The 18,395-nt window shown below is 48.7% G+C and overlaps 1 protein-coding gene across 1 annotated transcript; it reads left to right on the top strand.

Moving 5' to 3' along the window:
* Window positions 1–479: 479 nt before the first annotated feature.
* Window positions 480–3,947, top strand: ZIC3 (Zic family member 3). Its single transcript, XM_035325696.1, has 3 exons — window positions 480–1,551; window positions 2,157–2,320; window positions 2,849–3,947. Exons 1-3 carry the CDS (start codon window positions 510–512, stop codon window positions 3,029–3,031), a joined length of 1,389 nt encoding a protein of 462 aa, XP_035181587.1. The 5' UTR covers window positions 480–509; the 3' UTR covers window positions 3,032–3,947.
* Window positions 3,948–18,395: the final 14,448 nt, after the last annotated feature.

The raw sequence follows: 18,395 nt of genomic DNA, 5'->3' as shown, positions 1-18,395 counted from the left end.
ACGGCTGCGGGGCGCGTGTCAATCAAACGCGGCGCAGCCAATGGAGGGCCAGGCGGCGGGTCAGCTGACGCGGCGGCCGGCGGCTCCCCATTGGCGCGGCGCGGCCTGGCCCCGGCGTTGGTTTATGTGCGAGGCGCGGGCGGGCGCCCCGTCAGTGCCCGACGGCGCCGAGCGGGAGCGGGGCCGCGCTGCGCCCTCGCCCTGCTGCGCTGCGCCGCCCGGCCCGGCCCGGCGCGGGGGCGGGCGCCTCCGGGGGCGGGTGGTGGTGGGCTCGGGGGCTTTTTTTTTTTTCTTTTTTTTTTTTTTAGAAAAAACAAACAAACAAACCTTTTTTATATTATTTTTTTTCCGTCCCCGGACGGGGGGTGCTCGCCCGCCCGCGGCGGGGGGTGGGGGCGGGGGCGCGTTTTGGGGTGGTTTTGCACTTTTTCGGGGGCGGGAGGGAAGGAGGAGGGGGGGAGGCAGGGAGGAGGGGGGCAGGCTGCCGCCGCGCCGCCGTCCCCGCGCCCATGACGATGCTGCTGGACGGAGGGCCGCAGTTCCCGGCGCTGGGGGTGGGCGGCTTCGCGGCGCCCCGCCACCACGAGATGCCGGGCCGCGACGCCGCCGCCGCCGGCATGGGGCTGGGCCCCTTCGGGGACTCCTCGCACGCCGCCGCCGCCTTCAAGCTGAACGCGGCCCCGCACGACCTCGCCGCCGGGCAGAGCTCGGCGTTCACGCCGCAAGCGCCCGGCTACGCCAGCGCTCTGGGCCACCACCACCACCACCACCACCACGCCGGCCAGGTGCCCTCCTACGGCGGGGCCGCCGCCTTCAACTCCCCCCGCGACTTTCTCTTCCGCAACCGAGGCTCCGGCATCGCGGACGCCGCCTCCGGCACGGCGCAACACGGGCTCTTCGGCGGCTCGCCCGGCGGCTTGCACGGCCCCGGCGGCATCCCGGACACCCCGGGCTACCTGCTCTTCCCGGGGCTCCACGAACAGAGCCCGAGCCACACGTCCCCCACCGGGCACGTGGACAACGGGCAGATGCACCTGGGGCTGCGCGGGGACCTCTTCGGGCGGCCGGACCCGTACCGGGCCGTCTCCAGCCCCCGCACGGACCCTTACGGCGGCGCCCAGTTCCACAACTACAACCACATGAACGTGAATATGGGCATGAACGTGGCGGCCCACCACCACCACCACCACCACGGCCCCGGTGCTTTCTTTCGGTACATGCGGCAGCCCATCAAGCAAGAGCTGTCCTGCAAGTGGCTCGACGAGAGCCAGCTCAGCCGGCCCAAGAAGAGCTGCGACAGGACTTTCAGCACCATGCACGAGCTGGTCACCCACGTCACCATGGAGCACGTCGGGGGCCCTGAGCAGAACAACCACATCTGCTACTGGGACGAGTGCCCGCGGGAGGGCAAGTCCTTCAAGGCGAAATACAAACTGGTGAACCACATTCGGGTGCACACGGGGGAGAAGCCCTTCCCCTGCCCCTTCCCGGGCTGCGGGAAGATCTTTGCCCGCTCCGAGAACCTCAAGATTCACAAGCGGACACACACAGGTAAGGCCCCCAGGGCTCCCCGGCCGGGTGCGTGCCGCCGCCACCGGCCCCCTGCGCGCCCCTGCAGAGGCACCCGTACGAGTGCTAATGAAATTTCGTTTTCAGTGACTTCCGCTCCTTTTCTTCTCCTCACTATTTTATTTTTAGGCCCGATAGGTGTCTCTCCAAATTAAATCAGTGATACTTTTGTCAAAGTATTTTTTATTTGCAGCCCCATCTTCCATTCAGCCCTCCGCACGGCCGGCGGGGAGAGGGGGGCGAAGGCAGGAAGCAAGCGCTTTTCGGCTCGCATCCTTGAGTACATCCTGTAAAACTGTCAGAGCCGCTGAACTGCTCTCGGGTCTTCCCCCTCCTCGGGCTCACCAAGCGCTGTCCCCGCTGGGGCACGGCGCGGGGCCAGTGGGAGGCAAATTCAAAGTAACAAAGGCTGACCCAAATTTACTTGGCACAAAACAAACCCTGCCGCCCCTCCTCCCCATCGTCATTTTTTGGGGTTCTCGTGCATCCCCAAGGTGGGGGCTGAGCAGGGCAGAGGCCGTCCTGGCAGGAGGCAGGTGGGGATGCAGAGGGGAACGGCCCTCCTTCACCCTCTCTGAATTTCGCAGGTGAGAAGCCTTTCAAGTGCGAGTTTGAGGGCTGTGACAGGCGCTTCGCCAACAGCAGTGACAGGAAGAAACACATGCACGTCCACACCTCGGACAAGCCCTACATCTGCAAGGTGTGCGACAAATCCTACACCCACCCCAGCTCACTTAGGAAACACATGAAGGTAATCACTCCTGCGCCCCAGCTCTTTCCTCCCTGAGCGTGGATGCTCAGTCGCTGGTGTGCTCGGGGCCCGTTTTACCGCGGCTGAACAGGGCAGAGCTGCGCAGCGCCCGCCGTGGTGCTCCCCGCATGGCCTGAGCGGTGCCTGGGCCATGGCTGGAGCACAGCCCGGGGAAATGGCATAGTTTCTTTTTGCGCTGCCGCTGGTGCAAGTGCTGCCTGGTTTCCAGAGCATGGCTCTGCTCCAGAGTGCTGTGCAAATGCAGCCCCATGCGCCGGGATGCTGCAGCCCCGTACTCTGGGATGCTGCAGCACCCTGTACTGCAGGGAAGTGGTGGGGAGCTGCAGCAGGCGTTGCACCGAGCCGCCGGTGCTCCGGGTGACCGGCAGGACGTGCACCGCCTGCTTGCTGGGTGGGGACCGAGCTGGTGGCCCCTGGTATTCCTCCCGCATGGGGCAGCATCCTGACCTGGCTCAGCGGGGTGGTGGGGGGCCTGGGCTCTTTCCCATCTCTGCCTCTTGGTTTTAGGTGCACGAATCCCAGGGGTCGGACTCTTCCCCTGCAGCCAGTTCGGGGTATGAGTCCTCCACCCCCCCGGCGGTGGGCTCAGCCGGAGGCAAGGACTCCACTAAAACGCCGCCGGCTGCCCTTCAGAGTAACCCCGGCCACAACCCTGGACTACCCCCCAATTTTAACGAGTGGTATGTGTGAAGGTAGCAGCTGCCCAGCCAGAGACTGGACCAAACGCGTTGGGAGCAAGGAAAAAAGGACATACCAAGCCAACTGCAGCTTGCTCCCACGGAAATGGAGTTTCCACACCAACGACCGCATAGGGCTACACCTAGTTAACTGCCAGGATCTGGAGGGGGGTCTTTTATTATTATATTATAATTATCACTATTCTTTGCAAGCCGAGACGCTGGACTAGCCATGTCCTTTTCTCAGGATTGGATTTCTTTTTTTTTTGTTATTGTCATTTTTTGCAATCGCAGTTGTTTCTTTGTTGTTGTTTTTTGTTTGTTTTCGTTTTTTGTTTGTTTTGTTTTGGCCTTTTTTTTTTTTTCCTTCCCTGTCCCAGTACTTCTTCCTCCAATTCCTCATTTTTTATTTTTAATTTGTTTTGTTTTTCCTTCTTTTGGTGGGATGTTGACATGAGGATGAAAATTCTCCTTCGCCTTAGTGGTGATTGTTTAAACTTACAGTCTTAAACCGTGCCAAAGTCCTGTTATGTCTTGAACTTTCCTCTCTAGCTCTCCTGCTGCTTCTTTCTCTGCTCTCCTCTTTCTCCTTCTCTCTCTCCAAGCATTACACTTGTGAATGTATTCTCGTCTGATGGGGTCGGTCAGTATTTTTCAGGATGAGGATGTGGTGTTTATTCTACCCAGATTGTGACGTTTAGTATAACAGTTGCCTTTTTGTAATAACTTTTTTTTTGTAAATACATATCCATGATGCCATATTTATCGTTCGTAATTTAATTATTGATACAAAGTGCCGGGAACTGAACAATATTTATGGGAAGAAAAAATTGTTTTCTAACAAAAAAATACAAACAAAAAAAAATCAACTCTGTACAGCTTTTGGTTATAACTGCTTTAGCATTAAAAGTTTATTGTTTTGGAAAGAGCACCCCGCGAGCCGTTTTTAACCTCCTCCGTCCTCCCCGTTTCGGGGGCCGGGGGTAGCCGCGGGTGCCGCCGCGGTCCCGGCTCGCTGCCGCCGGGGCCGAGCCGTTGTTTTCGGGCCGGCGCTGCGGGAAAAGCCTCGGGCTCCTCGCCGCTGCTTCTGCTGCTGCCCCTTTGTCCCCGCCCGCCGCTGCCGAACGGCTTCGCATCCCCGCGACCTTCCCGAGCGGACGGAGCCGGGGCGCGGCGCCGCCAAGGGAGAGGAGCACCGGGGGGCAGCGGGGCTGCCTCGACGGGGTGGCCCCGACGGTGAGTACCGGGCAGGGGCTGCCGGCAGGGATGCGGGGCTGCTTCCCAGAGGGGACATGGGCGACTTTGCAGTGTGCTGGACTTTGTTTGTTATCATGTGGATTTTTTTTTTTTTTTCCTTTTTTATTTCTGACCAGGACGTGGCAAAGTGTCCCCATCCCTGAGAGACAGAAGGGATTGAGCCGAGAAATCTCATCCCAGCAACAACTTCTCCGGTGCCACCCCAGGAGCACCAAGCGACCCGAGCGGTGGTGGATACTGCTCTCTGCAAACCCCCAGGCCCCGCTGCAGGGGACACCGGGGGGGGCCCGGCTGGGGCTGCAGCAGGGCCGGCAGCTGCGGCTCTCCTCCAATGCTGCTGACTTGGGCGTACAACTGCACCCACATCCTCTGTCTGACCGTAGGGACCTTGCTGCAGCCTGAGCCCGTGGCGGAGGAAGGCAGGGACCCCCTGGCTCCCCAGGCCCCCAGCTCTGCTGGCCGAGAGAGGCCCCAGACAGGCCCATCTTGAACTTGACTTGGGGCACTGCGGGTGGCTGGGGCTGCCCTGTCTTCTTCCGCCTGCTGCAGGGTCTGCTTGTGCAAGCGACCCATGAAACCTTGCATGCTTTAAAAATTAACTTAAAAAAAAAATGTCCTCTCTCCCCTCGAAAAAAAAAAAAATTAAAAAAGCATATTGGGCAGAAAAAGATAGGAGGGAGGTGGATAGCAATCTGTGGTGCTGCATGTCTGAAAAAAAAATCCTAGTAATGTTGAAGGCAAGTTTCCCACCCCACATTGCTGAATTTGTCCCCTTGAAGGAGGTAAATGGTTTCCCTCCGAGGTGCCCCGGCCAGATGTGGATCCCCGCTTCTTGCCGCTGTCAGGTCTCTCTCCTGCTGTGCACAGAGCTGAGCCCTGGGGCTGGACGCAGAGTGCTGCTGGCCTGGGCTCTTCCTGGGGGTGAGCGGGGCCAGGAGGAACAGAGCCACCGGGGGCCGTCAGGTTTTCCTCGGATGCCCACCTGAGTTGTGTCTGCATCGCTCCGGACCATGCCAGGCTTGGAAAGGTGCTGGTAGGCTCGGTTTCCTTACTGCTTTGCTCGAAACTGGGGGGCGAGGGGTGTGCAGGGCTTTGCGGGGGTGCCTCGGGCTGGGAGTGGCTGCTGCTGTCAGGCCCCCAAACACTGTCCTGGACCGGGGGCTCTGCCCTGGGAGGCTGAGGTTGTCCGGGATGTGAGCTCTGATGGGGTCAGGGCCCACACCGATGGCTGTCTCCATGGGTTTGCGGCACAGCCCTAGCCATATTTATAACAAGGGCTTAAAAACGGCATCCTCCATAATTTGTCTCCCTTGTGTGTCTCCCCTGTCTCCCCTGGGGTCTCTCCACACAGCTCGCACCCAGCATGGAGAAAGGGAGAGCAAACTGTTTTCTGCACCCCACTGAGAGGTCGAAGCCACCCCCCTCAGCACAGCATGCCCCCTCTGCAGACCCCCAAAAAGGGACGTGGATGGGATGGGGGCAGCTGGGGGTGGGTGCGCATGGTTTGGGATGGACGGTATGTTTGGGATGGGTGTGTAGAAGGTTGGCAGCCTGTTTGGCTGTGAAACGCTTGGGGTTTGGTGCCAGCAGCGTGAGGGGGGGCGGCAGGAGTGCCGTGTCCCCCATGCTGTGCTGGTGGGCGCTGCTCCTCTGCCCTGCCAGCCGCTGCCGGCCCCGAGACCTCTGCAGTGCAGCCCAGGGGAGAGCTGTCTCACTCAGCTGCCACTCGTGGGCAACTAAGAAGGTTTTTTTTGTTGTCTTTTTTTTTTTTTTTTTTTTTTCCTTTAAAAAGAAGCAAAGTCTCCTTTCCTAGCCCTTGCCCATTGCAGAGAGAGGCAGAGTCCCTGAGTGAGGAAGCTCCTACCCTTCTATGATTTTCCCACATTTCCTAGGCAGTTTTGTGCATTGGGGATGAGACAGCTCCCAATTTTCAATGCCGGGGCCTGGCAGTGGAGGCCCACGGGCATTCCCCATGCTCGCAGCTCCAGATTTCTTCGTTAGTGTGCTGGCCAGGGTAGGATGGTGCTGGCAGAACAGGTGCCATGTTAACTCAGTTTTTCGTCTGTCATTAATAATGGATCTTGTGTTGCACCCCAGAAGAGTCCCAGGACTGTACACAAAAAGGGGCTGTATTCTGCTGTCCTCTCTCAGACTGGCAGACCCCTTGAAGTTTCTGTGCTCGCTTCTGTGAGCGGGATTAGGTGGATTTGTCCCCAAATAAACAGAACTCAGGATGGTTTTCTAAAAGGGGTAATGGTGATTCATTGTGTTAAAAAGAATCTAAGCAGAGGCAGGCGATGAGCTGGAGCCATTCCTTTTCTACCACGCTTTATGAGCCATGAATATTTTGATTCCTTTGGTGTCATTGTTTTTGCATATCTGTCTCTATGTCTGGTGTAATCCTATGAAAATAATATATTTTTTTCAAGCTTTGTGTGTACCATTAACAGCTAGTGGTTGCACGCAGTGTGGAGGCAGTCCTGAAGGCATTTGATCAGGTTGTGTTCAAGTGTCTCAGCACTATGGCTCCAGGAATTAAGTTCCTATAGTAACACTGTCAGCTGTAAAGCTTCCATTTCCAAAGGAGTAAGTGGGCTGTAGTATTGTGTATTTGCCTAAAAAAAAAAATAAAAAAAAATAAAAATTTAGAATGTTCCCAGATTAAAAACATTAGGCATTAACACCAGCTTTTCTAGCTGAGCCTAACTTTCATGACTTTTTGATAAACTATCCCCCTTACTTATGCTTTTGGTATGATCAAACTATACAGAAAATACCTCTGCAGATGTGTTGGAGAAGTAAAACTCTGGAGGAAGCTTTACATTCTTTACAGAAATCTAACTGGATTGTGCAGTGTGCAGAAGGAAATAATTTGTGTCATATTGACTTATCTGCACGTTCCCTGAACTGAGACATTTGGTTAACCTTGCTATGCCATTTACATGGGTTAAAAGCATAGTGTACACCTGGCAAGTGCCTCCTTACCTGCGTGTGAGCAAAGGCAGTAAAAGTGCTTGCGTAAGAGCTTACGCTGGTATGGGAGGCTGCCAGAGACGGGGCCTGAGCACAGCCCCGGCGCGAGCCCCTGCAGGAAGGCTTAGAGACATCTGCTCCGTGCTGTGGGTGGGAGAGCCTCCGCAGGGACGGGGGAAGGCAGTTGGATAGGGAGGTGCAGGAGAAGTTTAATGTTAAGATGCAAATTTTTGTTCTCGGTAGATAAGGCTGTGTGCTTTTTAGGTTTTCTTTTAGGTAACACTTTGGTAATGGTTCTCCATTTCATCTGCTTGCATGAAAAGAAACTTTAATAAAAAGGGCTGGGGAAAAAAAAAAAAAAAGAATTTAGCTGAATGATTTTGTTTTGGCAACTTGTTCAATAGTGTCAGCTTTTAAATCGCCCAGGCTGGACTTTGAAATGGCTGAATGGACAATACACGGAGTTCCTTCCCAGGAGACTATGTCCACACTGGGGTCCCCCCATTGCACGTTCTGGCCTGAGACACCCAGAAAACTTGGGAAGGCCGAAAAGTCAGGGCCAGTCCTGGTGGGGGGAGCTGGAGGGGCTGGATGCCCGAGGAGTATATAGGATGCCTGCAGCATGGAGCTGTTCCCATGTTTTTGCCCCTTCCCAGAGCGTTGGATAATCCCGGGGAGGGCCTGTGGCAGTCCCAGAGGGACAAAATGGCTCTTGTGAGGCTCTGCTGGGTGCTTGGCAGGCGAGCGGGGGCCTGGGCAGGGATGCTGAAGCTCTTGAGGGGGCTGTGCCCTGCCCAGCTCCCAGCAGCTCCCACCCTGGTGTTTGGGTAGAAACTGGTCGTGGGGGGGAAAGGAATGGTACATGCCAGGGGGGCAGCGCCTTGCTCTGAGTGCTGCAGCCTGGCCGGTGCGGGGCAGGCACTGCTCCTGCAAAGGGAGACGACAAAAAGGTTTTGGGGGCAGAAATAAGTGTTTATAGGGGTTATCCACAGGCTGTGACGTGGCCCTTTGCTGTCAGGGTCACATCAGGATATAAAACATCAGGATTTTGGTTTCTGCTAGCCGTGGGCTTGCTGCAATTGTATGCCACAGCAAATACCAACTTTGGGAAATCTGGCTGCAGGCAGAAAGTCCTGAGAGGCAATGAAGCAGCATGTAGTACTGGCCCCTAAATAAAATTATCCCTTATTTCTCTCTTCTTTAAATTCCTCATCAGTTTCACTTAAATATTGTCATACTGCAAAATCATTTTTTTTTTTGAGTAGTTTTGTCGCTTTCCATAGTTTATGTGGCTTAATTCTCTTACTATTTTGGTCAAAAAGTTGTTATTGTTTGTTCGTTTTCCATTTTTCTCCTTTTCTCCTTGTTTTCATTTGCCTAGTTGTTTTTTTTTGTTTTGTTTTGTTTTGTTTTTTTTTACCTGTGGTAGTAGAATTTAGGGTTTCCACCACTTCACTGTAAACATTTATTTTCCACTACTTCAAAATAAACATTTATTTTGTTCGCATTTAGCATCCCATTAAATCCATGGACTTGAGCTTCTCAGTAATTATTGATAAACTCAAGAAAAGCATAAAGGTTGTGTTGAGGTCTCAGAGAGAAACTTGGTCTTAACTATGAGGTCTGAGTTTTGGCTTGAATACAATCTGTAATTCAGAGAAAGATCTCTATGCAGCAGATTGTGTGCGTAAAGTTCTCAGCCGCATGCTGAGTTTGCATGGATTGGACTCGCTGCTTTCTGGAGCAAGGGCTGGTGGTGCTGGGGGAGGCGTATGTTCCCCAGAATGCACATTTTCCCACAATATTTATGTTTACTAGAAAGAAGATGCTGCAGCAACTTGCTGACTGCCAGTCACAAATATTTAAACATCTTGTGCCCCAAACCAGAATTGCTTAATTGCTTAATTTGACAAGATATAGACAGACAAAGAGTGGAATTTTTAATATTTTTTCTCCTTTTTTTTTTTTTTTTTTTTTTTTTTCCCAGTGTTTTGAACCTCACTTGTCAGATTTTATTTTGCCTTTTTATTTTTATTTTGTTAATTATTGTATTTTGTTTTATTTTGTTTTATTTGTGGAACTGGTGAGGCCAAAGAGTCATACACTTGTGTGTCAAAGCAGAGCCTGAGATTTCATGTAATTGCCTTATCCTGGTGCTTGAATTATATTTTAAAAAGTGAAGCTAGTGGTAATATTGTAAGAATTGGCAATGCTGCAGCCGTAAAATATATATTTAAATTTTAATCTTGGCCTGCAGAAGTATTTTAAAATAATGCAGTAAGTGGAGTGATTTACTTTAATGTCTTTGCGAGCACTCAATTTGTATTTAAAATGAGATGCCAATGTGATGCTGCAATCTACAGTTTTCTGTTTCCTTTTCGTTCTTTGCTGATGTGGAAGGAGAAGGCAGGCAAAGGACCAAAGGAGCTGAAACTGCACCTTGAAGATACTCCCTGTACCTTTGGGAGAATGTTGGGCTGAGATTAAAATCAAAATGCTCTGCCGGAGCTCACTTTATGTTGCCGAGGACTTGGTTTCAGAGGAGTTCCCTCACCCGTTCAGAAAGCTCAGGTTGTTGGTGTTTAAAAAAAAACAAAACAAAAGGGAAAAAAAAAAAAAAAAAAGAATAACCACTACTTCGTTTTTAAAAGCACAAGCAGACCCATGGCATTTTATGAATTATGATCTTGATAAAAATTTAGCGTGCTATGTGTAAACCTGTCAGTGATTTCAGCAAGACCTGTACTGGGTGTCTGTCTGTATGGACGAGTTCTCTAAGCCTTGCCTTGCATTCATAATTTCTTTGTATGTTTAATATACCAGCATGAATCGTGTAAGCTGTATTGTGATGTCTGTAATCAGAGGACTGAGAAAAAGAAAGTATCCTCACATTTGGGTCTGTTAAGTGTAGCAGTCCCAATTTCAGGCTGTGGCCACTTGACCAGCTTTTTAGAAATTTATAACAGAAACTTGAGTACCCCCAGGATTAAAGCAAAATTATTTCTTGTCATTTATCTTTCATTCAAGTTAGGAAAAAAAATTCTAGATAGAACAATGGTTTGCATCCGCATCATAGTTTTATCACAGTTATATTTCTAAATTTCATTGTTTTACCGTAAGTTAAGAAATAGTTTCCTTTCAGACTGAAAATAAATTGCTGTGAAAGAATTAAGATAGCATCAATGCCCCCTACAAAGTTTAAAATCACATAAGCATCAGTGAAACATTAGTGTTCTGAAAATATGTTTTCTTCTTTTCAGTAATTTTCTGGTTTTAATCTTGGACGGTCTTTTACATAAAAGCTTGTCGTCAGTGCCGCAGCGCGAGTAAATCGTGCCTGGCAGAGGAGCTGACGCAAGGAAGGGGCATAAGAGAAATACTGCATTTCATAAACACAATCACCAGAGCATTAGGAGAGCAAACATGTGGTTTTATGAACATAGTTATAAATATTTAAACATGCAAAATGAAAATGTTACTAAATGTCTGGTTTTCATTATCTTTCAATGAACATTTTCATTCTTGGAAACATTGCTAGCTGTCTGCAGAAAATGATCACCACCCCCTCCCCAAAATGAATCATGTGTAATACGAAAACGTGTTAAAATGCACAGTTGTTTGTAACATATTCTACCAAAGTGGAAGACATTCTACCAAATTTGGTATTCTACTGAATCGCAAAGTATTCTTGCCCCACAAACTGGGAACCATCCTGCTCCTGTCAGCAACTTTCTTGCTAGATGTTATGAAAAGTCTAAGGACAGTTTTGAAAATATAAGATGTCACTCAGCATGCTTGGAGTTATGTCCTGCAATCCTTTCTCAGGCAAAATTCCTACGGAAGTCAACAAAAGTTGCTGTAGCTGATTTTATCATTATTAACGTATTGTTTTGAAGTGTCAACAAGTGTTTAAGCATTCTCTCTGCCTCCGTGAAATGGTTTGGAGGCTGCAGGGGGAATTTTGGGGTGAGGAACTGGGGCTCTGCCCCTGGATGGGCTTTTGCAGTGGGTATGAGTCTGTGCCTTTAAATAGGAGCCTGGCGAGCCGCAGCGGGTATGGGTTGTGCAATTTTGCTTGCGTGAGTGGAGGCCTGTGAAAAAGCTGGGGCCACGCTGTGCATCGCTGTTCATAATAAGGCAGGTGTCTGGTTCCTGGGATCCTGCGTAGTCAGCCGTCTCTCTTGGCTTTGGTCCTTCCTGGTCACTGTATCTCTGTAACTCTCTGGCTGTGCTGTGTATGTCACAGAAGAACATGCCAAATTATTTATTCATTTATTATTATTATTATTAATGCACCATAAAACCCATTTGTATTAGTCATGTATTTAATCCTGGCTGTGGTGTGTCTCTGCTGCACTGGGCAGAGACAGGGCAAACGGTGCGCTGGCACACACACACGCACGTGCCTGCTGGTTGCTGTTCCTCCTGCAGTTGCTCCCACCAATAAATCTGCACTTCCTGCAGCCAGGATGGAAATCTTAAAGACAAAGGACTTGAATGGGCAGTTTTTATTGCTGTGATAGAGTAGAAGGCCCCAAGCTGAGGGTTAGTGCCTGCATGGATGTTGTCCTCCTAGCTTGGTGCTGTCTTCTGCTAGTGCTGTACCACTGCAACGGGCTGGTATTTCCCCATTTTGGTTCTTGCTACTGTGGCTGCAGCAAGTCCCAAAGGCTTAGAAGTAAACTTGGAGTCCCTGGAGGAGCACAGGGGATGTGCCCTGTGCAAAGCAAAGCGCGGTGCATGGGGGGAGGCACCCTGCAGCCCTGCACCAGCCCAGGCTCCCTTGGCACAGCCGTGCAGGCCCATGGCTGGCTGCAGTGCGTGGGCATCGCCAGTGCCATTCCAGTGCTGGGGCTGTGGGATGTGGCCGGTGACAGAGCCTGTTGGCAATCCCGACCCGGGGCTGGTTTCTTGGGGGCAGGCGTGCTGGTGCTGCTTCCTGTGCGCTTACGTCAATGCAGACCTTTCATGGACTCCAGTCTGGGTTGGATCAAGCCTTGCATGGTTGTGGCCCGTGTGCATTTCAAAACTGTGTTAATCTATATCTGGATCCCGATGGGGCACTTGGGATGAGCTGAGCTCAAACAATCCTTGGCAGGAGGGACAGACTGGAGTTGGCAAGGATTTTTGTCCCATTATTGGTTACTTGGAGGAAGGAATGTACACACCATTTTAATATATGACAACTTGAGGTCTGTCATCTTCAGCATACTAGAAAAGCCTCATTTTTAACAAATCCCAGAGCATTTACCAGGCATCATGCTGCAGCTGGATTGGGGCTGGGCACTGGCCACGGGCAGAGGCACAGGGCCCACTCTCCATCTCGGTACGCGGTCAGTGGGGGTCCCCCAGGCTGATCACCCCTTGATCCTGCTCTGCCGCAGCCAGGAGGTGGAAGGGGAGATGAAATCTTGGGGCAGAAAAAAGCTGGTAGATGAGGCAGCGTCAGTGCAGCCCATAGAGCAAACGCACTAAAAATTTTTCCTGCCTGGTTCAATCTGCCCATGCGTTCCCAGCAAGTTTGGCCGGGGGCTTATTCACCAAGCTCAGAGGAGACTCTTCTCTGTGATGAAATCTTCAAAATACATCCCAAAGACCCTGAGATAGATTTTACACTGTCTCTGTAAAAGTGCTGTTTCCTCTAGTGAAATACAGATTGTTGCTTCTCTTGAAAGTTGTCCTGTGTAAATTCACCCTTTCTGCTTTTTCTTTCTTTCTAATGTATGAAAATTCAACCTTATAAAGATTTTTCAACAAGATTATTTGGGCTTGCTGTATAAAGAGCAAGAAATTCAATCCAGATAACTGTTCTCCTTTAAAATGGTTAGGAAGAATGTGTTTTTATTTTGTTTTGTTGTTTTGTTTTGTTTTTAGAGTGTGGAGGAGTTTTGAAAACAGCTTTCTCTATTTTTACAAAATATATATATTTATCAATCAACACAATACCTGAACACTTAGCAAACTGTTACCTTCAACGACATCCCCATGAAGAGAAAGCTGAAATAATCAGCACAAGGAATAGATGTCAGCCGTAGACAGACGACTGTGTTTCTGGGTAATCTAATTCCATTTTACTATCTTGCTTTTAATTCAGCTCAGAGAGTGGTTTGATCGACAAGGCACTGATGCTCATGAGCCCAAGTTCAGTTGTTGGTGGTATGTCAGAAATTATTTTTCACAGACAACTGTAGTTGGAGTGTCAGCTCCCATTAAGCACACTTAGTATATCGGTATATATTAAGTGTATTTGACCTCTGAGATTCAGTGCTAGCACACTGCGTTTTGTAGCTTTTCGTTTGCTTCTGTGCTGACAAAAACAGAAGGTCTTTGGTTAACTTCTGACCATTGACATATTAAATGAAGATGCGCATTTGAGCAACATCAGTGATTTCAATTGACTCATCAATTGCCATTGCATAGCAGTCCTCATGTTTCACTTTGGTAACAAGCTGATCTGCCACATCTGATGCCAGCAATTCAGTCCTTCAAACAAATGACATGTTTGATAGAGAAATCTTTTTAAATTCATTATGCACTTCGGCTTTTGTCTTTCCTTTTAATACAGCATCTGTTGCAGCCGGGATACATTCCTTGATCGTTTCTGAGTCTGCAATTATTTTTCTGCTTGCCCAGTGTCCCAGAGATGTGAAACGAAGCTGCCGTGCTGTGCTGCTGAGCACTGAAACTCTGCACAGACATTCAATTTAATCTCTTGGAACAGACTGCATTAAAGTAGTTTCATCAGTGCACACTTGTGATAAAAAATTGACACGAAGAAAGCCAGTGAACTGAAAGGCCCTGCATTTTTTCTGGGAAGACAATAGGATATCTGTCTCTTCATTTGTTTCACGGATTCCTCGCACAGCCATTGAAATTCAGCAGAAGGCTCCAAATGTGTAAACTTTATCCTGGGCATTTTTTCAGTGCTGGAAAGGAATAGAGTTAAATGTCCCAGGGGGAGCTTTATAGAAAATGCTATGTGCAATGTTAATGAGTTTGGAAGGGGTCATATGTTTTTCCATACAGAGCCAGTACAGAAACGAATACAGAACACAAGGAGAAATGATCTGCAGGGACCCACTGATGTGTGGTGCTGTGTGATCCTGGGCTTCTGTCACCGCTGCAAAGATGGGCAAAAGGCTTCAACCCAAGTGGCCCTCTGTGCCTCCACACAGCTCTGTGAACAGCTGGGGCTGGAAGAAATGACAAACTTCTTGGGTGCCACAAGAGATTGCTTCAGCGTTAATGATCCTCACTCGGCTCGTTACTGAAAATGCATCAAGCAGCTATATGGGTCAGACTGCTAAATTTGTAGACACGGAGTGTCAGGAAGCCTTTTTGTCAACTTGGTACCATTTAGTATATTTGTCCTCAAGTTCAAAGCAGTCCTGGCCTCAGACTTGTGATATTTTCTGCCCTTTCCCCTTTCTGTTGACTCAGACCTCTTCCCTTTGAGGTCAACATCAAAATAAAGATGTATGTTTCCTCAGCCTGACCATGGCTCTGACTCTTTAGATCAGCAGTCCTATAGTCCATATGTCTTCCCATCTGTCAACTGGTATTTGAAGCCAGCTTGCTCCTCTATTCTTTCAGACAAGTGTGAGAATCAGGAGTTTCTTTAATGATGGTTTCAGGCCTTAAAGTGTTTGCTAAGATACTACCTATTAAGATCCCTTGATGGCACCTTGAATAGAGATCAAAAGCAGCTGAGTTCACTCCACAAATCTAATCCATCCATCAGTTTAGGGTGCTGGGAAAGGGGTGGGGAGGGCACCACACTCCCGTGGTTAGGAGACTGGCCTGGAGTCAGCATCCTGGCCATGGGGAGAGGCAAAACCCTCATCTGTGTGAGACAGCAAACGAGAGCACTGCTTGAGCCCACCAATGCTGGCTGTGATCGAGCTGCCAGTGTCCCTCATGCTGAAAAAAATAAAAAGGATTTATACACACTAGTTTGGATACTTTGCTTGCACCATGCTATGGTGGCAACATTTAGAGTTTGAGCTTCTTCAAAGAAGTACTTTTAGGTGCCACATCAGTACCTGTGTCTTTGCAGCTGTGGTTGTGAGCTTATTCAAAATATTTGTACAATGTGAGATTTTAAACAAAAATCTTAGAGTACAACATACTCTTAATGTTAATAATTATTAGCAGACAATAACTTGTCTCTTATACTTCGGAGAGCTGCTAATAATGGCAATGTGTCCTGTGTCACCGCTGGACTGCCTGAAAGGCAGCATGGAAAGATGCTGCCTGCACAGTGTCATCACAGCAACACGGGCAATCTTTCTGAAAGCACAGTTTGTCTTTCAACCATTTCTATTTTTAATGCCTGTCAGGAGATGCTGTAAAGCCCTTGGAATATTCGGTGAAGTGTTTACCCTTTTGGTGCATTTCCCTATGTGATGGTTATAGAAAATTTAGCAGGGAGTTGCGGCCATTCATTCAAGCCCAAAGCCTGAAACTCAGGGTCCATTGAATTTCTGTGTGTTCAAAGGTGGCTGTGATAGCTGGAAAGTGCAGGCTGCCCACCACGGGAAGGGTGGTGGAGGGTATTCCCCAGGCAGCCCTCCCAGACAGTGTTAATAAACATCTCTGGCTCTTTATGGGACCCAAATGTCTGAGGAGATCTGAACAGCCCGAGGATGTGGCTGAGTGCCAGAGGATGGTGTCACACTGACTGTCCAGTAAAATATGACTCACTGGAGTCAAGGACACCATATGGCCTTAGGTTTGTGTTGAAACCTGTTTAAGTGTGAGCATGAACCTGAGATCCAAATACAGAGAATCTCTTTGGCCTCGGTGTCTATAGACTTCAGTCAGTGTCACTTCTGCTCGCTGAGAAAGAACATCCTCAGCCTGTCTGCTCTGGAGTGCTGCTACTTTGGAGGAGGTGGTTAGTCAAAATCTGGGGCATGCATATTGTGGATTGCAAGACGGGAAACAGAAATGATTTTGATGTAATTTTTTATCTTTATCAATAAGATGCACCAGCTCCTGGACACCTCACTAAGCAAAATGTTGAGGCAGTTTTTGTTCCCATCCCAATCCTCTTTCAGCCTTCCTCTGCCCAAAAGTACTCTCTATCTGAGATTGTCATTGGGCTTATTTAAGAAGTGTTTGGCCTTCTGCTCTGGCCTTCTGCTCTTTTTGTGTTCTTATAATCCTGGTAACTCTACCATTTTTCTTTTATGACCTCCATTCAGTCTTTTCTGTCTCTCTTTTACATGATACTCAGCCAAGTTCATCTTCATTGCTGTCATTTTTAGTGTGAGTCTATATCTGCCTTTTTAGGGGGTAGTGGCAATGGTGACGTATACTTGTGGTTGAAGCAAAAGCCACTATTGAGTTGGACAAAATAGGATGAATGCTGTATAAAAGCCTTCCGAGAGCTGTGAAATCTCCATCCTCTCTTCCTTGTTCTCCTGGGAACACTTCCACAAAGTGTATTTTTAATGTGAAGCGAAAGGATTCTGATGAAAACTCATTAACATTTTGTTTCTGCAAAGATACATACATGATCATCACAAGGCTGCGAGGGATATGTATTCAGGAAAACTCCTAGATGTACACTTAGTGTTATGTATATGCTTAAATCTTTCTGATGTCTCCTGCTTTGCTGAACAGACAAATTAACCAAGACCAAAACAGGTATTTGTTGGAGCTTATTTGTCCTGACCTGGCATGAGGCAGAGTGCTGTGACACAGGTGTTTGAACTCCCTGCACAATCGCACTCTGTGAGCCATGAATCCTCCCACATAGCTGGAGCAAGATTGATTGTAATACATGCCTGCAAACAATTTGTATCCTAGTTGTTAACAGCAAACAATAAGGGCAGAATTTAACCAAAGAGAGGTTGCAAAGGGAAGCAACATCAGAGCCATCGTATATATTCTGTAGCATGTTTTCATCATGTGACTCTAGTCAGCCCAGCTGGGAATCATCAGATGAAGGTTATTACTTGCCCATTGCCACTTTGGAAGCTCCAGTCCCAAAAATGCAAATCTGATACAGACTGAAGTCTTTCTAAGATACTGGCTATATACCACCTTTCTGAGCTGGTTAAACCCAGACCAGCCTTGGTCAGGAAGAATTAAGTTAGTGTGGGGCTGAGTCTCAGCTAATAACCTCCTCTGAGGGGCAGGAGAACATGTCTGTGGCTCCTCCTGCAGACATACCATTGATAATGTTCCTCTGTTGATCTGAATGTGTAAAGGGGAGTGTTGGGCTGGCTTAGCTGTGTGACTAGATCCTGCCCAAGCAGTGTGAAAGGTCCCTGGTTTAGATTAGGGTTAAAGGTTCCCACTTACACCAAAGGGGAACATGTCTGGGGGGGACATGTTATCCATCAGAAGTAAGCAGACATGACAGAAGGTTTTCCAGGCTTTGCTGGAATTCTCATAGCTTGTCACAGGGGGGACCATACACTCATTTTTCATGAGGTTCTCATTCTTCCAATGATTTTAATCCAATCTGTGCTTTAATCTGTTCTGATCTTTCTGTATGAAAACTTGTTTGTTTGTTTGTTTTTTCAGCATTTTTTTGGCTGGATAATGAAGTCTAACAAAATCAAGAAAAAGGATGTATGGCGCTTGTTATTTCTTTTGGGAATACCCAGAAATATTCAGAAGATGACCATATTTTGTATAGCTGAGTATTATTTTGGCTTACTCAAAGCAAACTGAAGTCATGATACAATGTCACCATGGACTGGAATTTCTGTCACCATGTAATGGCTGGTTTGCCAAATCATTAATTTAGATTCTCTAAATACTGCTAAATACTCTAGCAGTAAATACTAAATACTGCTACAGTAAATCTAAATACTGCTGTACTTAACCAGTATGAATGCAGGAGCCCAGGCGTCTCTCCTGGGAAGGGGAAGCTCCAGGTTCTGGTCCTTAATTGCAGGATTTTTTTACTCACAGAAAGAACTGAGAAACAGGGGCCTGATTCAAGGACATCCATGACAACAGCGCTGAGATGCAACAACCAAACCAACTCATCAGGATGGTGATTTAGCACTGGTTCAGCACCCCAGGGTGGGAGGGTAGCAAAGTCAGGCTCCTGTTACCTGGACCCGAATACTAATTCAAGCAGGCTTTCCCTGGAGGGCAGGGTGAGTGGCTTCAGAATATGACAACTA

Source organism: Oxyura jamaicensis, chromosome 4 (assembly GCF_011077185.1).
Source record: "Oxyura jamaicensis isolate SHBP4307 breed ruddy duck chromosome 4, BPBGC_Ojam_1.0, whole genome shotgun sequence".
NCBI classification, from domain to species: domain Eukaryota; kingdom Metazoa; phylum Chordata; class Aves; order Anseriformes; family Anatidae; genus Oxyura; species Oxyura jamaicensis.
This window is presented reverse-complemented; position numbering and strand designations above follow the sequence as displayed.